Source organism: Megalops cyprinoides, chromosome 1, assembly GCF_013368585.1.
Source record: "Megalops cyprinoides isolate fMegCyp1 chromosome 1, fMegCyp1.pri, whole genome shotgun sequence".
NCBI lineage: Eukaryota > Metazoa > Chordata > Actinopteri > Elopiformes > Megalopidae > Megalops > Megalops cyprinoides.
Genome location: NC_050583.1, coordinates 56,645,239 through 56,669,125, shown reverse-complemented (window position 1 = coordinate 56,669,125; position 23,887 = coordinate 56,645,239). Strand labels below are relative to the sequence as shown.

Sequence of the window (23,887 nt, the reverse complement as noted above, 5' to 3'; positions counted from 1 at the left end):
ATTGTGTCTTCCTCTTCTGGCTCGCCCCTGTTTGCATTACGAGAAACCATCTAGCATGTTTTTAAACATGGGAATTCCGGTTTTTGATTTTAGTTTAATTTGGTTTAGTTTGAGAATACCCCACTAGGCCATTTGCCCTGTATTGACGGTTAGATAAATTGAACACAATCTTGTCTAAAGGCAAAAAAAAGATAGTTAGTGGAAATGTCCGCCGCTCTGACAGTAGTGCTACACTTTGAGGAACGTGAGCACTGCTATATAATTCAGGACCGGTGAAGGTCTGGCCTGCTAGCCGATTTGTGTAAACATCCGATTGGTTTTATTTGAAACGGCGACTTTTGTCTCTTCACAGAAATATGTATTTGAATCCACAGAGATGAACTTCAACCTCTGTATACTCAGTACTCTGGGGCCTTAAATAACTAAAGCAGAGCCAACACAGAACAGCGGAGGCCAATAAACAACAGATGTTCCAGACAGGAAACAAGGGCAGCTTTGCTTTAAAAAAAAGAAAAAGCTCCAAAACCGTATAAATAAAATAAGTTAGACTATCCCTCTGCTCATACTCACAGTATCGAAGCTGAAATTTCAGTTGCACAAAACTTACTTGCTGTGTAGTTAATACTTACAAAGTGATTATACTGTGAACATAAACAGGCAGTATTAATCATTTTATGTGGGTCAGCTTGCCTTCCAGTTCTTATATTTTACCCTTGATTAAAGACATGGCATAAAGTATGCTTTTTGTCAGTATACAATACAGTACAATATATCTGTATTGCAATGCTAGTTTCCACTGAACCGCAGCAGTGTAAAAAAATGTAAGGAAGGTACATAATGTAAGATATGTACTGAATGGAAATATTGTCCAGCAATGAAATATCTGGAGGTCACACACAGAAGCCCAGCTGAAATGTGGGAGCGTTTTACAGTGTGAGCGGGACCTTGAATGAGTTCAGCTGGCCTGGTTCTGCCGGGGTCGGAGAACAGGGCAGGGCCAGTTCGGATAGAACACTGATCCTGTTTCTTTGGGGGGGGGGGTTCTCTCTCCCCCTGCAGTAATTGACGAGAGCCAGAGGCAGAGGCTGGAGACCGTGAGCTACTCCTCGCGCTACGCTCTGGGACTCTTCTACGACGCCGGCGTGCAGATTGACGTCCCCTGGGCGGCAAAGTACATCACCGATAATCCCTGCATCCGCTTCATCTCCATCGATGATAAAAAGCGCAATTTAGGTCAGTGCTCCCATTCTCTCTCTTAAGCAGGGCACCAATGGAGGGCTGACGGCACGTAAAGTGCTGTCTAATTGAGTGTTGCTGCTCAGCGTGTAGCAGGCGTCTAGCTCAGAGCCGCATGGGGTCCAGCTTTGAATGTGAGGAGCAGGTGTGTAATAAATAACAAGAGGTAAGGTTTTCATTAAAACACTCCCCTTCTGTCGTGCTATGGTTTTTGATCAGAATTATCGGAAGGGGCGGAGCAGTTGGTTCCATCATTACATTACATTATTGTCATTTAGCAGACTTTCTTATCCAGAGTGACTTACATAGATTACAGTTTTTACATGTTATCCATTTATACAGCTGGATATTTACTGGGGCAGTTCTGGGTTAAGTACCCAAGGGTACAGCAGCAGTGCCCCAGCAGGGAATCGAACCAGCAACCTTTCGGTTACAAGCCCTGCACCTTACCACGATACACTGCCGCCAAAAAACGATGGCTCCACCAATAGCTGGTGTGAGCCAATGAAGCCTGGAAGCTTCTATCATTCTTTTCTTGTGCAATATAGCAAAAGTAGATTCAGACAGACAGGTCGGGAGACGAACGGCCGTGAAATCAGGCCCCTAAGTGCAAGTGGGTCTTCATTAGTAGCTCTGGCAAAACTTTTTTTTCCCCTGCTGTTATCTGAAGAAAAATATCAAACCTTTTTAACTAACTGCCAACCTGGAGCTATACTGCCTTCATGAATGAGGAATATACAGCGTGTATGGAAAGAGAGCTCTTTGAAAACCCTGCTGCACATGTCACCTTGCATACACCCCAGCGTCTTGAAGGCAACATCATAATTAGCAGGGCTGTTGAATTTTGCATTCTGCGTTCCGCATTCTTCTTCCAGCGTGGAAGGGTTCTGAATCATTATCCTCTCTGAGGCTCTGTCTCCATTTTGCCGCGCGTAATGTGTTTTACTTGTAGCTGAAGTCAGTGGGGGTGTTATCTTTCAGGGAGGATTTGGAATCGCCTTTGAATCAAGAGTCAGGAACAGCGGTGGATTTTTCCACTGGCTGACGGTGGCCTTAAGGTGACCGTGACCAGGGATGCTTAGATGTCAGGTCACACTCATCACACCACAGACTGCAAAAGGCAGAGCAAATGTCCTGTGCCGTCCCGAAGAAAGAGAGTCCGGTGTCCTAGGCAGAGGCAGTCTTTCAATGAGTGACAGGACCACAAGCATTGTGCTGGCCTCTGCCCCCCCTGTATGCCCCACCTGTATGGTTTTCAGTTTTAATTGGTAAAAACTCACACTCGCGCATTATAGAAAGGCACGCAAGATGCACTATTTGGAGGCAAAGGCTGTCCTTCTGTGCTGTGCAGTGAAGGAGCCCAGTCTTTCCCCAGTCTTCCAGTGAACTATGTGACCTGTGCCTCTCTCCCTACCAGGGGAGTGAGTCAGAGAGCGGGCATGACTCCAGTGTCTCGCCCACGCACCCTGCCCTGCTCTCTCTCTGCTCCCCCCCCCCCTTTTTCGCTCGCCCTCTCTCCCTCTCTCCCTCTCCCTCTCTCTCCCCTCCTCTCATTTCGCGCCCTCGCTGGGGCTGGGGCGGGGCCAGGGCCAGGGCGCTGATCTGCAGAGGGAGCAGCCGTGCTTCTTTTATTCATGAGTGTGCCAACCGGGGTGCATCGATTAGCAGTCTCACGGCACCGCCGAAGGACTCCGTGCTTGAACGCGCAGAGATGCCCGTCTCCCACCACCAGCATCCTCGTCCTTGTCCCTCGTCCTTGTTCCCCGTCCCCAGCCCAGCAGACAGGTGTCCGTCACTCACTGTTTCACACCACCCCCACTGCCCCTCCTGCCCAACGCCCCCCCCCTCCCTTGAGGCTCCATCTGGAAAGGTGCATTTATCGCGAGTCAAATCGTATTCCGTCTCGAGCGAAAAACACGTGTGTTTGTTTGCGGCTGGGGCCGGCGTCGGATTGCACTTCTCATCTGCCTCTGAAAATGAGAAATGAGGAAATGATTGACCTGCCGGTAACTCTACTCTCGCTGAGCAGGTCAACCAGGGGCCGTGTTTATTAAATGCAGTAAAACCTTATTTTCTGCAATCAGTTTAAACATGTTTTGAGACAATGTCATTGCAGCGATGACTTCACAATGCACAAGGCTAATAAATTAGCTTAAGCGTCAGCCATGGGTCAGAGCCCAGACTATTGAGTGGGTTATATCTGAAATCCATGAGCTCACGGCCTTGAAGGCAAACGTCTGCGCATGATGTCAATCTCGAATATGATCTACGGTCGGCAGGGCTGGACAGTTTGTGCGCTTGTTATTAAACAAATGCAAACAGACCACAGACAGGCTCAAATATTTGTCTAATAAATAAAGCTGGTCATGTTACACTTATGTAGAAAGAGTCTTCTAATTCATCTCAGTTTATTAAAGACACATGATTGGCCTTAAAGAAAGACACGCAAGCTCCTTATATCCCATTTATCATTTGTGCAGTGTTTAATAAAACATCAGGACCTAGATATAAACTTTTCTTCTTTGAATCAGAATCTTTTCAAAGCCTTTACAGTCAGAATGTGGGAATAGTTAGGCCTACATTTAAATTCTTTTTAAAGTGCAATGCATCCAATTCTTAATGATGTCTCCATGATTTGAACATGACCGAAGTTTGCACCTCTGAGTGGAATATTTTTATGCTTTAGAGCGTAGAACCTTTCGCCCACTGTATTGGCACATTGGAAATCACATCGAGGAAGTATAACCACGGTCACAGTGGTGTTTGGCTCCACTTGTTCTCATTTTGTCATCGCTTGGCCGTTGTCCTTTCAGAGTCGCCGGACTGCGGGCCGTCCGTGGTGGTCCACACCAGCGTGCCCTTCGGACTCCGGCACCTGGAGGAGGCCAAGGAGGAGGTGGAGCCTCTCATTCTGGAGGAGCTGCAGAAGGTCCTGCCCGGCCTTCCCCAGCCAATCAGCATCAAGTGCCAGAAGTGGAGATACTCACAGGTGAGGAGTGATCTGGGCGCGGAGCACTGATCCTGGGTCAGTTCCGCTGGAGACGCACAGCCTGCGGCGACCTCTTTCCAGCTCCATTCTCTCCATTCTTCCCCCTCAGCAGGTGAGGAGTGATCTGGGCGCGGAGCGCTGATCCTGGGTCAGTTCCGCTGGAGACGCGCAGCTCCATTCTCTCCATTCTTCCCCCTCAGCAGACACTTCCTTATTGTGAAATGAGCTGTGTAGCCGGTTGCGTTTGATCGTATGAAAGTGTATTTTTGGTTCAGATCCATGACAAAGATTTGTTTGGTAAGCTGGGACAAATTTGCTCGGCATTCCAGTGCAAGAGTGCGCGTCTGAAGAATATGACTATTCAGGACTGTCTGTTTGATGTTGCTCCAGTGTCCTGTTTAGTTGAAGCAATCTTCTTTTACACTTTTCATCTCCGTCTTGAAACAGATACCGAAGGATTGTCTGTGTAGAGCTTGTTAAATGCTGCACTCTGCGCTCAGCAAGAGAAAGGCAATTTTTGCAGCCTTTCCCTTTACACTTCTGATGTCGCTTAATATTCTGCATTACTTTAATAATGAACTAAGAACACGCTTAAGTGGAGTTAATGAGGAGCTTGCCTGGTATGCTGCAGAACAAATCCATTTATTAAAGAGGAACAAGATGCATGGCGGATTTGAACGGTGTGGAGCGACTTTGTTTAAGGAAGGTGCGCGCGGCTGATAGGCTTCCTGATTAAAGGTTATGAGAAGAGAAGAGCTCCGGCCATTGAGGCTGCATTTCCCTGCTCTGCCAGCCCGGTCCCACAGTGTTGTGCAGTGGCTTATGGGCCGTGAGTTCCATGCCCGCGCTTTGCTGCCAGCTTCCACGGCGAGAGAGCCGCGGTGCCGGATTCTGCCCAGCGATCCCCCAGTTTGAAGAAGCCCTCTCCCTTAGAGCGTCTCTCTGTCCTCAGCTACACCGCACAGCTGTGAGAAAAAAGGCACGAGCACACATACGCACCCACGCACACACTCATCCTGTCCTTGGAGAGATGACTCCCCTGATAGAGAAGAAAACGAACACGCGCATGTACACACACACACAAAACCGCATACTGTAACTGTCACATACACTCACTTATGCACATACACACGGTCATGCACCCTTGTTTGCTTTCAGGGGCACCCACACATTCTGATTTGTACAGTCTTACTCATGAAGGCTATAGTCTTCCTCACCCACGGACACACACATGCAGCACACTCCCTCGCTGTCATGCACCCACTCACTCGCTCTCCCTCACATGCACTTTCACACACATGCATGCTCTGACTCACACTATCCTTCCCTGTCTCTCTCTCTCTCTCTCTCTCTCTCTCTCTCTCTGTCTCTCTGTCTCTCTCTCTCGCTCACTCGCTCTCTCACTTTCTCACACACGCACTCTTCTGTGACATGCAGCGTTGGGCCTCAGCATAGGGTCAGAGGTCACGGAACATCTGCGCGGGAGACCTGGTCGCTGTGAGCACCAGAGCATGGGCCAAGGCCTGCCTGGGCTGGACGGGCCATGGTGGAGCTCACACACACACACACACACACACACACACACACGGCCCCCAGCAGTCTGTCCACATGCCACAGAACAGACGAGCCCTGTGCCCCACAGCACAGGGAGCGCTCAGGAGTCTGCTCCACAGAGACAGCTCAAACATGTCCCCTGATAGAGGAGGGAACAGCTCCATCCCCATGATTCATCAGGCTGCTTTCTTTTTTGTACGTCATTAGCGGCTGAAATAGCATCTGTTTGGCCCTGCTCTCGTCCATGAATATCCCTTTCTTCAGTATGCTATAGGAATTTACAGGAAGCAGCTTACAAAAAATAAGTGTTAGTAAATTCTTATTTGGGGGTGCTGAAGATTTATAGTTGTTATAAAGGCATGACATCTGAAATGTCATGGAATATGTTGATAAAATTTGACAGTGGTGATGGTGATTTTTTTTTTTTTTGGTCAGTCTTCCTTGTCGCATCCAAGTAGTTTCACAACAGCACCCTCTATCTGGTCCCAGAGGAACACATGTCGGGTGCTGAGGTCTCTGGGTTTGGCCAGGAGGCATGCCAAAGCCACAAGGTTTTTGTGGTTTTGGATTCTTGGTTTTTCACCTGATTCTGGTTCTGGGTTTTTCACGGGGACCCGTGTCCAAAAAGCTTTGTGACGGAATCTGCTGACTAGGAATCCAAAAAGGCAACATCAGTGCTTTCCCGATGTAGAGCTTGTTCTCTAACAGTGTAGTACACTGCCCATGCTTGGACCAGGGGAAAACGTGGGCCATAGGTGAGCTTGATGGCTTGGTTCTGCATCTTCCCTGTCTTCTTGTTTTGTAACCTGTATGGCTTCTTCTAAGTTCTGCCAGTGCTCCTTCTTCACTACTGTGTGTCGTAGCTTATACTGCCATGTGGCAAGTTGCTTGCCTCTGAGGGTCCAGTTTAGCATCTCTTTTCTGTATGGGTAGTGAGTCAGCTAGACTCGCCCCCTCTTGTAGGTGTACAGGACGGTAGTCTACCTCTGTGCGTCGGACTTCTGTGGAGTTCACTTACTTCATGTTAACAAAGGCAGCATTGCAGGAAAAAATTTCAGTTCTGTTATTGCTCAACATTGTGTTCAGTAGAAGCTGAATAGCAACTTGCCACCAAGATACTTGTGTTGCTGTTACATTTGATGCTTGTGACTCTGTTCAGAGGTTGACAGTGTTTTCACATTTATCTTGGAATCCTCACGCCCCCCCCCCCCCCCCCCCCCCCACCTGGGCTCATTTCCTACACACAAGTGGACATGTGCATATGGGGTATCCTTGTGTGTGAGAGAGGAGGGGTTATAACCTCTAATATCAACTCGCTACCACAGCAAACCAAACAATTTGTTCTTGGCCACATTTCAGCATGGGCGTTTATCAATTGATTTACAGAGATTACGGTTTAAAGATACAAAAAAAAAAAGTTTGGGAAAATAATGATAACGGATAGTCTTTAACTATGCCTATTAAAAGCCCCAGGAAATGGATACTATTTCCTTACACTACTGAAATGTACCTCGATGTTTATCTTAAACCTCTTAGGCCAGGGAAGGCCATTGAAATGGGGCATGCACGTACGTGGAATGTGTTTACTCAGAGAAGTCATTACCGCGCTAAACTTTCAGATTCGGGTTTTAAACATTGCTGGAAAGCTTTGGCTTGCAGGACCTATTTGATATCAGTGGCAAAGGGCCTAAGCCCTGCTTGCAGCCAAATTGCCCTCTGCACATATAAATCACAGGTCTTAAAGCCACCGCAAGCCCCAAGGATTTCATCATTTGTTTCAAAATTATATTCAGCTCTGAAACATTCCTGGCCTCCCCCTTACCTCCATGAAACACTGTGTGCTGAAACCACCACGTCCAGAGCACGTCTGCCCGATGAGGTCTGCGCTTGTCTGGGAACAGTCACTCCTTACTGGCATCTATTAATACTCCCAGAGGCCAAATCAACCTGATTATTACTGGGGAGAGCATGGATTGCTTATCATTTTATCTTAAGCCTTTTTATAGCAAAGATTCCCCTTTTGTTTATCAGAGGAAAAGTGCTGCTTCAGGCGAACTGGGCTTTAAATTTTGGCAGCATGTCAGGACCTAAGGTATCTGCCCCACTGTACATTTCTTTTAGCAGATGGTCTTGTCCAGAGTAACTTACATAGGTTGCAATTTTACTAATTTATACAGCTGGATACTTACTAAGGCAATTGTGGGTTAAGTACCTTGTCCAAGGGTACAGCAGCAGTGCCCCGGGGGGAATCGAACCAGCAACCTTTCAGTTACCAGCCCTGCTCCTGACAACTATGCTACACTCCCACCCATGCCACTGTAGTGCAGCATCACATAGACCTCAACTCTACACTTATCTAAAGACAGGTCACGATTACTGTTCATTATACACAGCCAGTAAAAGAAACTCAAAAACACAGACACCATTGTGTTGTAAAGGGTGGATCAAATGTATCCATGAGCAATCGAAAAGGTAGATATTCTTATATGATGTGATCTTACCCGTTTGGACGTCAGGATAGTCAGACTTTGCAAAGCAGCATCTCTTCATGGAAGCAGCCGGTCACCTCCTTGGACACGGATCTCGCTTGTAAACATGCAGCGTGGCCAGGCTGTGCACTCTTACTTACACTGGGATTCCAACCAGAAGAGCCTCACATTATGGACAGTGCTGAGGACAGTGGTACAGTGAGTACCCTAACAAACATTATAAATAGGCATCAGCCACAAAAAAGGAAAAATAATAATAATAATAATAATAATTGCAGAGCACATCCTCCTCTCGTTGCAACATGTATCATTCTAGTTTTTTTTCAATTCACACCAACACCAAGAGGGTTTCTGGGTAATTTCAAACTCAATAACTGTTCAGGATGAGAGAAATCTCAAGTGTAAAGTTCCTTAAAATGAATGTGGATGACTGGTGATGAACTCCAACATCAGTTCTTTCTTTGGAGAAACAGACCCAATTTACCTCTCTCAATTTGTAGTGCCAAGTAGAGAAGCAGTGGGTACCATATCCCACCGCTACCGGCAAGTGGTACCACAAACCATTAGTGTTAAGGCCAGAGAATTGATTCTCGTAAACATTCACATGAATACAGTAAAAGTCAAAAGTTTGGACACACTTTTCTTTCTGTATTTTTTTCTGTTTTCCACATTTTAGAATAATTGTAAAGCCATCGAAACTATTAAATAACACAAATAGAATTATGCCGTGACAAAAAAGGGTTATAAACAAATCAAAACTGTTTTATATTTTAGACTCTTCAAAATGGCAAAAAAAAAAAAAAAAGATTTTTCTGGAAAGAAATACATGCATGGGCGTCAACTTCACTGCTTATATTTGTCTAAGAAACAAATGTCAAGCTTTTAAGCATAAGTCTTCAGATCAAAATGTCTTTGAATGCATGTTTCCCATTATCTTAATTAGGTGTGTCCAAACTTTTTACTGGTATTGTAGGTGTGTAGCCTATTCTATAGGGTTTTTTTTTTTCCAGAATGGAAAAATTCCAAAACAAGATGCTTACACACTCCTGGATAAAAGTCAAAGTGCATAAATTAACAAAAACTGGGTTAGTGATGAAAATGAATATATTTACAGATTGAATATATTGCCCAGTGATGCAACAGCAGTGCCTAATGGGAAATGGAGCCAGCAGCCTTTGGGTTATGGGCCCTTAGCACCGCACCACGCTGTTGCCCAGCTGTTGACTTCCTCTCATGCAGATTCCAGAGCCAGTGGCAGGCTCTCTGGGCTCAGACCAAAAGCTATCTTGCAAGGAGTCCTGCCCATTTCAGAACCAGCATCTCGGGCAGTTCCAAATTCGAAATCCCGAGAAGCCAAAGAGCTATCTGTATTTATGTTTCAGCAAGGCGTTTCTCCTGATATCTTTATTCCCAGTCCTCTGCCTTTGTAATTATTTATCTCTCTGGATCGCTCTGAGTTTGGTTGCAAAGCAAGCAGTCCGCTCTGGCTGTGCTAGCGGGTGGGTGAGTCCCTGTTCATCCCGATAGCATGCAGTCGAAAGCGCATCGCGCGTCCAGGGATTTCTCCAGCACTGAACGCTCCCCTGTTCCTCTACACATCCCTGCTTATCTTTGAGGCTTCACTCCCTCAGTTTCCAGTAACTTTCCAACTGAGTTCAGCTCCAACTTATCCTCCCCTCGTTTACTCCATTTATATTTAAGTATATATCGCTCTGATCTGGATTTGCTCGGCTGCGCAGGATGTCCTTTCCTGTATAAAATGGAACTTGACATATTGAATCTGATCTGAGCGCACAAACTGTTTTCACAGATACCTTATTGATCAGGCTGGAGCAGCGAGTGACCGCACTCACTCAATAGTCAAGCAATATCGAACGCGCCCTGCCATTGGCCCGCTGATCATTACTGTCACACTAATGCTCTTCAATCATTTTTTTTTCTCCCATAATTAGGTGATGGGCGCAGTAGCCGATTGCCCAGGGCAGATGACGCTGCTCTCCAAGCCTCTGCTGGTGTGCGGGGGCGATGGATTCACGCACTCCAACTTCGACGGCTGCATTGAGTCGGCTCTGAAGGTCTTAGACGTTCTGAAGTCCTCGCTCTGACGAGAAAGGGCCTGGCGATCCTGAAACCGCCCAGCCTCGCTTCGGTCCACCCTGCTCCGCTCTCCGACACGGACAGCGCGGAGACTCCACCATGCCTTCTGCAGAGGCGGCCGCTCCTAGACTGTTGCAAAACCCGCAGTGCCAAGGTCTGTGATGGCCAGACCGGCGTGAAACCCACTCTCCAGCATTCAGGACAAGAAGCGGTGGCGCACCTGTAACCGGAGCGGCCCACGAAAGGTTCACACCAATACAGCCATCCTTCCGTCGCCACGGTTTCTGAAGTACCATTTTGTCCTAATTTTGACTGATGATCTGTTTTGTTCTAATTATGATCTCACATATGTAATATTCCTCCATGTTTAGTGTGTCTTTGGTCAGATAATAAAAGAAATATTGTATTATGAGCTATGGTGTTTCTATGCATATGCTTTTGGCTGAAGAGCTCTGATGGCTGAAGTTTCACAGCAGCGAAAGGAAAGGCGGGGCGCTGTTGGTAAATTGATTTTGCGTCAGTCGCATTAGAGGAGGTAATTTACCACATCCTTTTTTGTTTGACAGAGTCAGACAGTTCTCCCCCAGAGTTTTAAACAATTTTTTAATTCACCTTGGATGTGCATAAAAATGAGCACATAACTGATTTCTTCCGTGTAAAATTAAATTCTCGTTCACACTAACATTCCACTTCTATTTTATTATTTATTTCTGCATATTGCACTTTATTTGACAGAGGTCTCCATGTGTCCGTGCATCAGTGGACCTCCAGAATGTATAAGTCACTGTTTATCCCACAGGCAAGAAGGAAATCAAAAAATCTAATGACAGCTCCATAAGAGAGCAAGGGGGTGTGTATCTCCAGTGTCCAGAGCTCTGAGCTGGAGCTGGCTCATCAAAGCCCCTGGCATAAGGAGTGCAGGGCCCGGATCTGCCAGGAGCACATGAATATCGGTGCCCCCCCCCCCCCTTCCCACAGAGGCCCAGTTCTCTCCAGCACCCCCGCCCACTCCCCCCCTACAGATTCCATAGTGGTGTAATTCTATAGAGCAGGGTGGTGGCTGACCGATTTCTGCAGCTTAGTGGAAGTGCATCTGGGCTCTAATCTGGGACAAAATGTTTGGCCACTGGTCTTGAGAGAGCCCCACTAATCCGGCTGTAATTACAGCAGCGCGGGCCTGACGCCGGCGCACAGACTCTCGGGCAGCTGGGGCCGGTCGCACTGCAACGCGCAGAGCGCAGGATTCAGTGCGGTGCAAATTTATGGCATCTATGCATTATTTATGTTCATTACGCCGAAGAAAGTGTCTGTTACAGCGCCATTCTCCGCCTCCCTCAGTGGAAAAAGCCTGTTTATGATTAGGTATACCCCTCTCGCGTGCTGGCATTATCAACATTCTGTGCCACTAAACCCCCAGAATGCTGATTTATGAAAACCGGCTTATTAAATGGCAAACAGATTTCAGGCGCTTACCATAAAAATGGTCAGATCTGTCTGAAAAATGAGAGAAAAAGCCGTTTGAAAGGATCGTATCATATTGCATCATTCCGTTTTTTTTTTTTTTTTTGCTTTATTTTTTATTTTCACAGTTTCAGTTTGCTCACACTGGTGTGGCCTGCAACACCAATAGGTAATTTCACTATCTTTAAAAAATATATATAAAAAACAAGGTTACATTACAGTACAGTCACTGGTGTCAATTCTGATCTACTCCGATACATGATCATCAAGCTTGGTTCGATTTCTTTCCCATCACTTCCCTGCTTCCACTCTACTGTGATAGAAATCCATCAATACTAATATACTCATGGACCAGCACATGGGCTGCCCCAAAATCACTCACATTACATAATTGTAGTATGGGCAAACGATGTGAAAATCGTGGCTGTCACAGACAAATGTAGCCATCCTGTGGGGGGCATGTTATTTTTGGTCAAACAGAAACTGCTGTGGGTATTTTATATATCTGAGTGAAGAATAAAGATAGGGCAAGCAACAAGAGATGATGAAGGTTCTGCTTTTCTGAAAATGATTTTGAAAAAGCCAATACCAAGTATCTCTTGAAGACGAACACCCGTTGTGCATTATTGGTCAGCTCTGATCTTTGTATAAGTTTCACGGCTAACATGTGCACAGAACGACCTAAAGCTCCAAGCAATTTTTAAATTTTTCTTCCGTTTTGTAAATATGAAGTCTTCCAAATTCAAAAGCTCTAGTTACTTCCAAAGTAACCCTGAATTGAGGTCATTGAAGTTGGAGTGTCTGAGCTGAAACCCTGTGTATTTTATTCCATTTAAAAGACAGCACACTGATGATTATATTTGATGTGGTTAGAAGCTGAGCTCACCTCTTATTACGAGACTTAATATGAAATCGCTATCAAGTTTTCACAATGAATAATAGGAAATGGAATCCGTGTAATTTGCCCAGTGTTAATAGCTGTGGTCAAGATGACACAGAAGAGAGGACAATGAATACTGATTAAGTCAGACCTCTACTGCATTAGATTTTTTTAAATGAACTTTTCCATCAGTATTTAATAGTGTTTCACAATCAACAGGATTGCCTTTTGACTAAAGCCACGCTCTAGAGTGAAATTGATCATTGGCTTTCAAACTCACGTAAATGTTTTCAAAGGAGAGAAATGAGAACAGTCAGTAAATAATATATGCTCTGGTTCGGACTCCGAGAGTGGAGAATCACATAAAATGGATTTACCCAATACTCCCATTTCCCATCCCATCGCCTCAGGCCGGAGTGTAAAACCCCTGGGTCACCCTGAAATGGATGAGCAGTCTGTTGAAGGACGTGGCTCTGGTGACCATACCTGGCCATAACCGTGGTGAAGAGGCCTTCAGAATGCTAATGGCCATCAGCACCGTTGTGGTCAATTGCTCATTGGTACAAACATACCATAAACATGATCGGCCACACTGTTGTGGGAGGCCCATGAAAACAGCAGGAAGTAGGGATTGAGCCCAGTCATCCCCCTTTATTCCAACATACCCATGCAGCAGATCAGGTGATTTCATAAACACAGACAAACACATATACACACAAAAAAAGAACAAAGAATCCCATCTCGGCGAATGAACACATTCGTGTCTCGCTTTCACAGAGCCGAAAGTGTGCGAGAGAAGCGCGATTATGAAACGTTAAAGCTCATTTGGGCTAGAGAAAATGGGTGGAACTACAGTGGGAGAACAGCTCGGTGGTGCGAGCTGCATAATTCATACGAGTCACCCTGCGAGAAATAGAACTCAGCTGCCTGGATTGCAATAGCCTTGCTACAATGTTGCATCAGCTGCCTGGCTTTCATTAATGCGCTCATTACCAGCTGGGGGTCTTTTATCTTTTTTTAGCAACCGATAAGAAAGAATTGGATACGGGCGAACAGTCTGCCCGGTGAAAAACGCTTGTTTTTGTTGTGTCTTGCACCCAGTTGACTTGTGCACAGGAATCACTGGGTGATTACAGCCAGCAGAAGACAGTGTTTTTTTTTTCTTTTCGATGAGGCAGGGGAGGGAATTCGCTGCACCACTTCAACCAACTGGCAGAGCCGTTGGTGAATGGCAAGTCCGAGCTGCCCCCTTTGTTTCGATGCCAGTGCTCGTTTGAAACGTTCCCCGAGTCATTTCTCTGTTTTATCCTCCACACCCCCCACCACCCCCCCCCCCCCCAGATTTTCTCGCTCACTCACATGCACGCGATAGTCCCGGCAGATTCCCTGGCCACGAAGCCCTCGTCACACAAAGGCTACAGTGCGTGCCGGAGACACAAGGGCTCATCGCGCGTCTGACCTATTTTTGTAGGCTATTCCGATGGAACATGCCGGCTGCTGTGCACTGTGGGTAGCTGATTTGCATTTTTGCAAAGTCACTGGCAGATGGCACCAGAGGTTGAGGAGATATTGGGCTTCCCCCCGGGCCACTGGGGCAGCAAGATTCAAGTCCCGCGTGACACGTGACTCCTCGTAAAGGTGGACACCCTTTGAATGGGATAAAAAGGCCAGCCGTTCAACTGCGTTTGCACTCATCTGCTACAAAGCTGAGGGGGAGGGGAGGAGAGGGAGGGGAATGGGGGGAAGAGATTAATTATTGCATTTACATGTGGTTGGACTCAAGTGCATTGCTAATAATAAGATTACTTTTGTATATTCTTTGGCGGGGGGGGCTGGTCCTTTCAGTGAGGAAATGAGTGAAAATGGGCCATGTGAGGGGGAAGATGTGAGTTGCCCTTTGTGCGCTCAGAGAGCCAGACAGAAAATTGTGATGTTTAGACTCCTCTCCCGATCCCGTGAGACTGCAGGTCTAGTGGAGCCGAGACCGCAGTGGCTGCCGGGAGCTGATGTCACCGGCAGCTGTCTCCAGCAGAACAGCATAACCCTCTCAGAGCAGTCGATAGCCCGGAGAGCCGGTATTGATCTGGGAGTGGAAATCAGACCCGTACAGACAGCGATGGCTTGCCAGTCTAAAGCATGTGTTTCTGTGTTAATGCCGCACAGGTATTTCATGGAGAGGTACAGAAATACTGATTTACTCCTTCTTGTCTCTCAGACCGAGTGCCATGCCACTCGCAGACCTTTCCCAAAATAGTTTGATCGTGGCTGTGATTTAACCCATCAGACGACCAATTAACCATCAGCTATTTCTGCTGTTTTGGCAACCGCACTGTTAAACACGACTGACATTTCTATCCCACATCAAGAATACCAAGAACCCACGTGGACCTCAAGGTGACTCAACGGCAGCCTGTCTGACAAGTGGAAAACCTCATGCCTGCGGTTTGCAGGAATTGTTTAGGGAGTGGACGGGGAGCAGGAGACGAGCTTGCTCGTTGCGCAATGCAGCGTGCGCGCCTCTTGGAAGCAGAGAAAAAAAAACCCCGCCACACCTCAAAGCAGTCCTCGTCAGGGATGTTTCTGCTTCACCCACCACCATGGCAGGCCGCGGTCGGTTATTCCTCGCAGTTCTCTTACTTTTGCCCTCACAAAAGGAAACTACCTTTCAGGTGAGGTCGTCGTGGGCTGCCTAGCCGAGCGGCATCACATCCCGCCAAGCCCGCTGCACTTTCAGCGCCAAGGCTGCCGTGATTTTAAAGGGAAGGATGCAGAGTGTCACTGCACGCTCGCTAACTTGACAGAGAAGGAGAGACACTGACTGGAGACCCAGAGGCACTCAGGAAACGATAACGGCAGCTGGCTTTGAAGGAGTCGGCTTTCAGGATTTCATTGCCAAACGCGCAGCTCAAGCACCGACGGCGGGGGGGATAAGTGACAGGGCTTTGTTTCTTACAGTAAGAGCACCACCACATAAGTGGGTAATGTGCATTCTGAATGGGAATTTCAACAGAGACTGCGCTCCATTGTAAGAGCCTGGCGACTCTCCGGCAAAGCTTGTTAATTCCCTGAGTAAACACGCTCGGGGTGCCCTGAGGGTCGTCTCAGTGTGCCCCAGACGAGCTGAACTTTTTTGGTAGTCTCAGGAACGTGGTGACACCAGTTTTCTGTTATCGGAGTTGGGCCAAGAGGCGGCTTTGACCGAGCAGCACCACACCCTCTGAGTTGGGTGTTAGAGGAAGTGAGCTACGTCGACCTCCCGAGGGAAAGGAACCAGCATGTGCACACGCATACACACACACGCACATACACACACACACACAGACACACGCAAAAATGAGAACTGTGCTCTCAGAAATCTAGAGAGGAACAGAGTTTCCCTATCTTCTCCGTTGCGCTTCAGGTCCACACCGTCCAAACCAGCGCACCAAGAGCAAAGGGCACTCCTTGATTGATTACTGTGGATGTTAACGCTGAAATATAGGCCAGCAACAATGACCGGACAATTTGGTTGGATAAAAGTCACTGATCCTCTTTTTTTCTTTACTGAAACTGCTATAAATAGCTTTCACGTTTACCCAAAGTAGTTCATTTAGGACAGAAGTGTCATCAGGGGCTCCATCCCAGTACATTGTGAAAAAGAATATTCCTCCTGAATTAACTAACTTATCTTACAATAAGAGAATATAAGATGAACTTCCCTAAATTTGCCTTTTCTTACGTGCCTTCAACAAAGGAATTTTTTTCTTTTCATTTAGAAAAAAAAAGCCTCAAGAATGTATACATCATTATTTTTAAGATATGCAGCCTTGTCTTGAGAAAATCTAGTCTAGTGTGTTACATCTACTTTGTCATGTAAGTTTATTGTGTGTGTGGTCTTGTGTTTACAGCTCAAGCAGCAGAAAAGTTAATGTAACATACCCAAACCAAACAAATAATTGCAATGTAGGCAAAAGCAGGATCCCTCCTAGAACGCTCCTGGCTGAGGGATGCTGTGATGTTTTGTAAAGAGACAGAATGAGGGAAATGGTCATTAAACTCCCCAGTGTGAGTAATTATGTAAACATTTATTGTACAGTTTCCACTGCTGCTGTGCTACACATTTAGACTCTGGACCTGATAATGCAGTGTATGTGTGTGTGTGTGTGCGTGTGCGTGCGCTTGTGTGTGCGCGTGTGTATATGTCGTGTGTTTTGTGTGGTGTTGGTGGGGGGGGGGGGGGGTATGGGTATGGGTATTATCAGTACTGTGCAACTGCCTCTCGTCCTGAGATTAATGCTGTGTGCCTTGTACCGTTGGCCATATTCTGAAAGTTGGGTGAGTTTCTGGGATGCCCCACGGTATTATTGGATCTCTCCCAGTGCTGGTGATAAAGCACTGTGGATAATTGATCAGAAGCCCGATGAAAGCAGAGGCTGATTGCGTGGAGCGTACAGCCTTAGCAGAAATGTGCTCCTGTTTGTGGGCCGTCAGAGAGCCGCTAAGCTTTCAGTGCAGATTAAACTCACATACTGCATAATACACTCACAATACCCTCCCCGGCTGTAAATCTATAACTGCCTTGGACTTTAGACTTTGTGGAAAGAGGACAAAATCTGCCAGTGAAAGCAGCTTGCAGTGATATTCGGTGGGCAGGAGCTGCTGGGAAGCGCAGGCTGAGAGGCAGGGCGGCTGACCAATCAGGGGTAGTGCTCTCGGTGTCCAATCCCTGCGTTCCACTTTGATCGGCTATAGAGGGCTGATGAAACTGCAGCCAAAAATCACTGAGAGGAAGAGACGGAGGAAACGCTCATGTTAGGCATCGGGCCACAGCCTTTGTAGCATGCATTTCTTGACGTGTTCATTTGTTTGTAGGTTTATTTAAGGCCCAATAACAATATACATGACAATTCTCCATTGTAATCATTCTAGTCAATTAAAAGTACTGTACAATACACATATAATGGTGGTAGTTGTACTGCCTGACTTGACATTCTGTTACTGACTATTTATGTGATTGTCTTCCTTTGAATTCCGTGAATCGTCTTTCATTTCTGATACAATATTGACACAGCTGGTTGTCCTAAACGGTCTTGGCACCTTTACATACTACCTAATTCCTTACACTTGTCATGTTACAAAGATGAATGAAATAGATTCAGTCAGTTTAAAAAATTAAGTCTAACTTCCAGCACTATCTGGGGCACTCAAATTTGACCTCTAATCAAAGAAACAAAATCACTGCCCAGATTATCTCAAATTATCTCAAAACAATGCATATAAGGGCACAGCATTTGGCACAAGAAATGCTGAGGCTGGAACATGTATCAAGCTTTCTCAGTGTTGACTGAACTCATCTCGCGGTGCCAGAATTACCTGCACGCAGTGTGTGGGGAGCTCCTTTTCAAAGAGAGCTCCGCTTTCACGAAGGGTTTTGTGTGTGCGTGGCAGCACAACCGTGTGCTCCCTCTGTCAGCTTGTAGTCTGTGAGCAGGAAGCAGGGTCGAGTGGGAGTTCTGAGAAGGTCAGCTGAGGGAACACCACCTTTCATACGAGGTTGGGGAGCTCTCAGGAGCGCAAGGCATGAGCACACACATGCAAACGGATGAGCACACACACACGCATGCACGAACACGCATGTACAAACGCACACATGCGTACAGTCTCATGCACATATGCGCACGTACACATGCACATACCTACATACATCCACGCTCACGCACACGCACACACACACACACACACACACACACACAAACATGCACATGCATTCATACTCGCACACGCAGATGCACAAGCATGCATATCCCAGCCACAAACGGACACACACCCATACACATGCATCAGACTCTGTAGAACAGCAGGAAATGTCACATGTGTCAACCAGCAGAAGCTGCTGAAACCACTATCACTGCTCTGAGGTGTGGAGATGGGAGGGGCCTCTTCCTGAGTGGCACCTGACAGATTTAACCTCAAAGCTTATGCAGCACTTTGGTTTAAAGTGTTATATTATGTGCTCTGACTGCCACACACAAAATGCATGCTCCACACTAACTAAACAAAAATTACTAACAACAGCAAACATCACTGCATCATCATGTACAACACTGGCTAATGGGTCAGCTTTGCACGCTACATGTTTGACTAGCTCCTTTCTGTGAATGCACACAACATGTAAAGTCATTTGGCAAAACAGTAGCTATACTTTATTAAATAAACTCTGCTTTACTTTGAATAAAATAAATTTTCACTGCTGATTATCTTTCAGTGCTAATTATCTTGTATTAACTTTTTATTAGGTAATTATTGCGTTTTTATTATGCAGTGTCGTGTTATCTGAATGATTTCTGAAATGCCTCGATCCTTTCAATTTGTAACCTATACTTGGTGGGATGAGTGATTTTCAAAGTTTGACATAAAAAGAAAAAAGGAGAAAAAAACCGCACAGAAAAAAGTGCACAGATAAGCCACTTTTTACATGTCTGAAACTTGAATGCATGTCTCCCTGCCTGTCTCTCTCTCTCGCTTTCTCTTTCGGCTCTTTTTCCTTTTTTATGACTGAGAGAACAAGAGCTTCTTTTTTGAGTGACCCATACCATCTGACTTATCCTTCGCTGATCACGAGTGTTTTGCGGTAAACCGCCGCTGAGCGCGAACTGGGCTCGCTCTCTCGCTGCCTGCGTCTCTTGCGGCCGGCAGCGCAGCGCAGCAGGGGGGCTGTGTGCGCTACCTCCCAGGTACTGAAAGCACCGCGCGGGAGCCAGCAAAACCCGGGGCCCACTAAACAGCTTAGAGCAGTTTTGCATCGCAGGACCCAGAGGAAAGTGGGCGATCTCATTCTTCGCCCCAAATTAGAAGCTAATCTAAAAGCCCCGCGATGCAGTCCCTCGCATCCCGGCACCGAGCACATGATTTACTTGAAACAGGCACCGTTGCACCATTTTTGAACCATCCCCGAAGCAGTGAGCGTTTTTAAATAGCTGCTTTATGCCTCTGCGGGAGCTGGCTCGTACCGCTCCCTCGCGCGTCACGTGAACGCGCGAGCACCGCAGCGTTTGTGGAACGGAGTTGTGCGTACGTGTGTGTGTGTGTCCGTGTGAGATTACAAAGTGGGTGAGTGGGTGAGCGGCGGTTGGCTGTGTTGTAGTTACAGTTGCCGGGTATTTCCTGTGGAGGGGCGCGTCCCCCAGCTCGGCCCACCGCACTGACCTCCCGCGCCTCTAACTCCAGGGGCTTTTATGGCTGTGGGAAAGGCCACTGGGTCATCCGAATTTCGTCATACAAACTTTTTTTTTCCAAACGAACTTCAGACAACGCTCCTGTTTTTTCTTGTTTTTTTTTTTTGAGCCTGTTTGCTGTTAGTTGCTGTTAGCTATCTGTTCCCCTGTGTGATTCTGTCCAGCAGTTTAGGGGATGTGCAATCTCTGTTTGACCCAGGCTAGTAAGAATGATCACAACCTTTTTGATCTCTAGATCTTTGAATACACCATGTGTACAAATTTATGAAGTATAATCAGACTACACCTTTTCTGTTTCTCCACTGCACCTAGTTGTAGCTGATAAGACACGTGGCCTGGGCTCAGTGTTCGAAAGGGGGGCCATTATTATTTCATCCGTATCGCAGTGGTCTGTTGCAGACTGCCTCGCTGCTGGTGCGGGTGCGGTAATGATGGGTTAGAGGGACTCAAGGCCGCTTGGAGCTCGCTGCCTTCTCCAGGAAGAGGGAAGAAGTGTTAGGTTTCATAAGACAGGACAAGAAAAACACGACTTCTACTCAACTGGAAATCTCATTAGCAACGAAACAACTCCGGAATAACAATGTGCTGGCTGGACTGCGAAAGGAGCAGGAGAGAATCAAAGAGTGTTGCCCCCTACTCCATATGGTACTCTCTCTCGTCCTCACAAAGCATCGGAGGTTTGATTTAATGTCCCCCGAGGTGCTAAGACTATAACAATCGCTCCCTCTAACACAGCACTAATGCCGGGTGAGTAATTATCCTTGCCAGAAACTATACACTCAAACTTCTCTTCTCTCAAGGAATGAGGTGAAACATGCATGTGTATGTGTGTATGTGTGTGTGTGTGTGTGCTGGGGGGGTGTCGGAAAGAAGGAGGCCTTGTTTGAAGAGGAGCAGGCCTTTGTGTGGACGTGATCTCCTTCTTTTTGAAAGAGGGGGTTTATGGTGAAATGAAAGGCATGTTTGCTGTGCCTATACGCTCAGCGGAGTGGAGTGTGAGCGCGGGCTAATCTGCAGGATGACTCCCTTGCCCGCGCTGGGTCCTCCGCGCGCCGCTGCTAGACAAGGCCCTCGGAGGCCTTAGACAAACAGCTGGCTATTGAGGGGGGCCGAGATGCGAGATGAACTGCGCTTAGCCCCCTGCTCTGGAAGGCGCTCATGGGAAAATGAGCAGAAGCGTCTCCTTTATCTGTTGAGCAGATGTTCTTCATCTCGGAGGCGCGCAGGCTACCCCCCCACCCCCCCCGCCGGCCTGTGTTGTGCCCCGGCTCTCGTCCGAAGCACCTGACTCATAAGAAGGATTTGTTTCTCGTTCCTTTCATTTCGGTAAACTGCGTCTGCTGCTACTGTGGGTGGGGACCGTGGTTTGTTTGAAGGAAAGGAAGGGACTGGCTGCTTTGGGAGTGATGCAGCCGTGGATAAGGGGAGCTGAACGGCAAGGGATTGGGGGAGGGGGTGTCTGGGAGAGCGGCATAGCCCCCCCCCCAATACACACACACACACACACACACACACACTCTCTCTCTCTCTTTCTCTCTCTTTCTTTCTCTCTCTCTCTCTCTCTCTCTCTCTCTCTCTCTCTCTGCAGCCAGGGGGACCAGATAGCTGTGAGACGTGGTCTCAGTGGGCTTAGCTCCAAATGGGGCTTCACCGCAATCTTTACATCTGCTAAGTAGCAGAGATGGCCCTCCTTTTCCTTCCTCCTCCTACAGAAAATATTTTCACACAGAAAAACGAGAAAAAGATCCTACAGGAGCTGGGACATGTGTGCCCCCCACGGACGTGCTGGTCAGGGACTGCGTGCGCGCACGAGTGTAGCCACTTCCCATTGTGTACTTTAAACACTGGAGTACACCATGGAAACAGTGGGAAGATTCAGGGTCCTCAGCCCAGAGACATACGTGCATAAATAATGGAGGGCTGCCCAAACTGAGGAGTGGCGTTTGTGGTATTGACTTCTCAATGGGTGACAGCAACTCAATACTCGTGATCAGGATAAGAAAAGAAACTTTGAAAGCATATTGATTGTATCTTTGTTCTTACTCTATGCTATGTATGGATTTCTGCTCTGGGGAAAGGAAATGACATCAGAGGAGAACAGAAATGACAGCATGCGCCTGTGAATGTGCTTACTATTAAGTGTAATTTGCTGTGGTCAATACAGTGATGACTGTGGAGAGACGCAGTGGTCGACTTCCATTCAACTCATTATTAAGTAACAGTAAATATGTTGTTGTGGATAAATTGTGGATGGACGCTTCAGTCACGACTGGGTGTGTGTGTAGGGAGGGTGTCCATGTGTTTGTCTGAATGGAGGGGGCCCCACGGTGGTCTCCCAGCGGCACAGAGTGAAACCATTCCACCAGAGTGACCAAGAGAGAGGGCCAAATGCAGATATTTTCTCGGACAGAGGGAACCCCTTGTGTAGCATTCAGCTGTCCACCAGCAACTGGGGGCAAAAGTGTAGCATAGTGGTAAGGAGATGGACTTGTAACTGAAAGGTTCCCAGTTTGGTTCCCCACTGGGGCACTGCTGTTGTCCCTTTGGACACAGTACTTAACCTAGAGTAAATATCCAGCTGCATGAACGCATAACATGTAAAAAACTGTAACCCGTGTAAGTTGCCGTGTAAATAAGAACGTCTGCTAAATGCCAATAACATAATGTAATGTAACTTACCACAGCACTTTGGTTTGTGACCATATAAGTACTTCCCCAGAGCGGCTGGATTAGATACGCGGCAGCTCTAAAATGAATGGAGGGAGGGGGCTGAGATAAGTGGCATTCTGGAGAGCACGCCACACCCATGCTGAGCACACTCTTACTTCACACAACTGTTGTCCAAAATGCTCCGCAGGTTAGCCCCTGGCTCCCTCTGTGTTGAAATGATATTTTACATCCATCCTGAGGGGTCGGTCAGTCCCAGAGCAGATGGCTTTTAATAGGCTCACGGTAAAGAGACTTATTACTTTGTTGTCGGGTTAAAATATTCCATCTCACGGGGTGTTAATGTGGGTTATCTAAACCCGATCTGGTTTATTGTACTAAAGGCAGTTTAATCTGGGTATTGCTTTCCCCATTAAAAACATTTTAACCCTTTCATGCCACCCTGGTCTGCCTGGAGCTCGTCCCTGTCACTTTGATGCTCTTTTTTAAAGTCTTTATTTTTCATGTTGTCTGATGCGATTAGCAGCTAAGACCATATTTTCACAAGATGGATTCAGGGAAAATCGCATCAATCTTGACCTGTATTTGCCTGGACTCAAAGACATATTTAAGTATATCTCTGAAAAAAAAACAACACTATTTTTATTTCTATTTCTATTACTATGTAATTTATTCAAGGTCACTTTAGTTTATCTCTCAAATTGTTTAAATATACAGTGCAAAAGGCAGACCATTAATTTAACCGTATTGGATTACATAAGATTATACAGATTCTATATTTAATTGTACAGTTGACCCTCTCTGATGCTAAGTACAAACCAAGGACAAAGCAAGTGCAGAATTCTAATCAAGGGTATGTTGTTCTAGCAGTTGACGTTTATTCACAGAAAGCATGGGCAGTGAGGGGCTTGAGTGAGGTTGGATTTATTAAAGAGAGGGGGCGTAGAGAAAGTGGAACTCCACATATTGCTAAGTTAAATGCTTCATATATCAAGCATTCAGCGCAGCACACGTCATTGTGCTTATAGGAATGTGTGCATACGCTCCTGTGGGAGGGCAGAGAAACTGAACGGTGGTCAGTCTGGAAGGAGAAATTCGGAGAAAAGGCCGTTTCTGCCACAACAAAAATGGGTCTGTTGCGACGAACTGGGGGGCATGGGGAGGAGGTGAAGTAAATGGCACATTGTGCTACAGCCGTGACCTTGTGGCTGGTTAACGACGCTTGAGTTATGGGGGGGTCAACCGCACGAGGGCATTGTTAGAATGCTGCGACTGTGGGGTGGACGTGGGAGAGCTGATG

General features: G+C 46.8%; 1 protein-coding gene across 3 annotated transcripts in view; it reads left to right on the top strand.

Moving 5' to 3' along the window:
- rnls (renalase, FAD-dependent amine oxidase) overlaps window positions 1–10,802 on the top strand; it is a 39,230-nt gene extending 28,428 nt beyond the window's left edge. Inside the window, exons 5-7 of one of the 3 annotated variants that reach the window (XM_036527800.1) lie at window positions 1,060–1,233; window positions 4,050–4,225; window positions 10,221–10,802. In XM_036527800.1, coding sequence (XP_036383693.1) covers window positions 1,060–1,233; window positions 4,050–4,225; window positions 10,221–10,373 — 503 coding nt within the window. In that variant the 3' untranslated portion in view covers window positions 10,374–10,802. Of the gene's footprint in view, window positions 1–1,059; window positions 1,234–4,049; window positions 4,413–10,220 lie in introns of those variants that run through there. The other 2 variants (XM_036527792.1, XM_036527807.1) reach the window with 2 other exon arrangements.
- The last annotated feature ends 13,085 nt before the right edge of the window (window positions 10,803–23,887 follow it).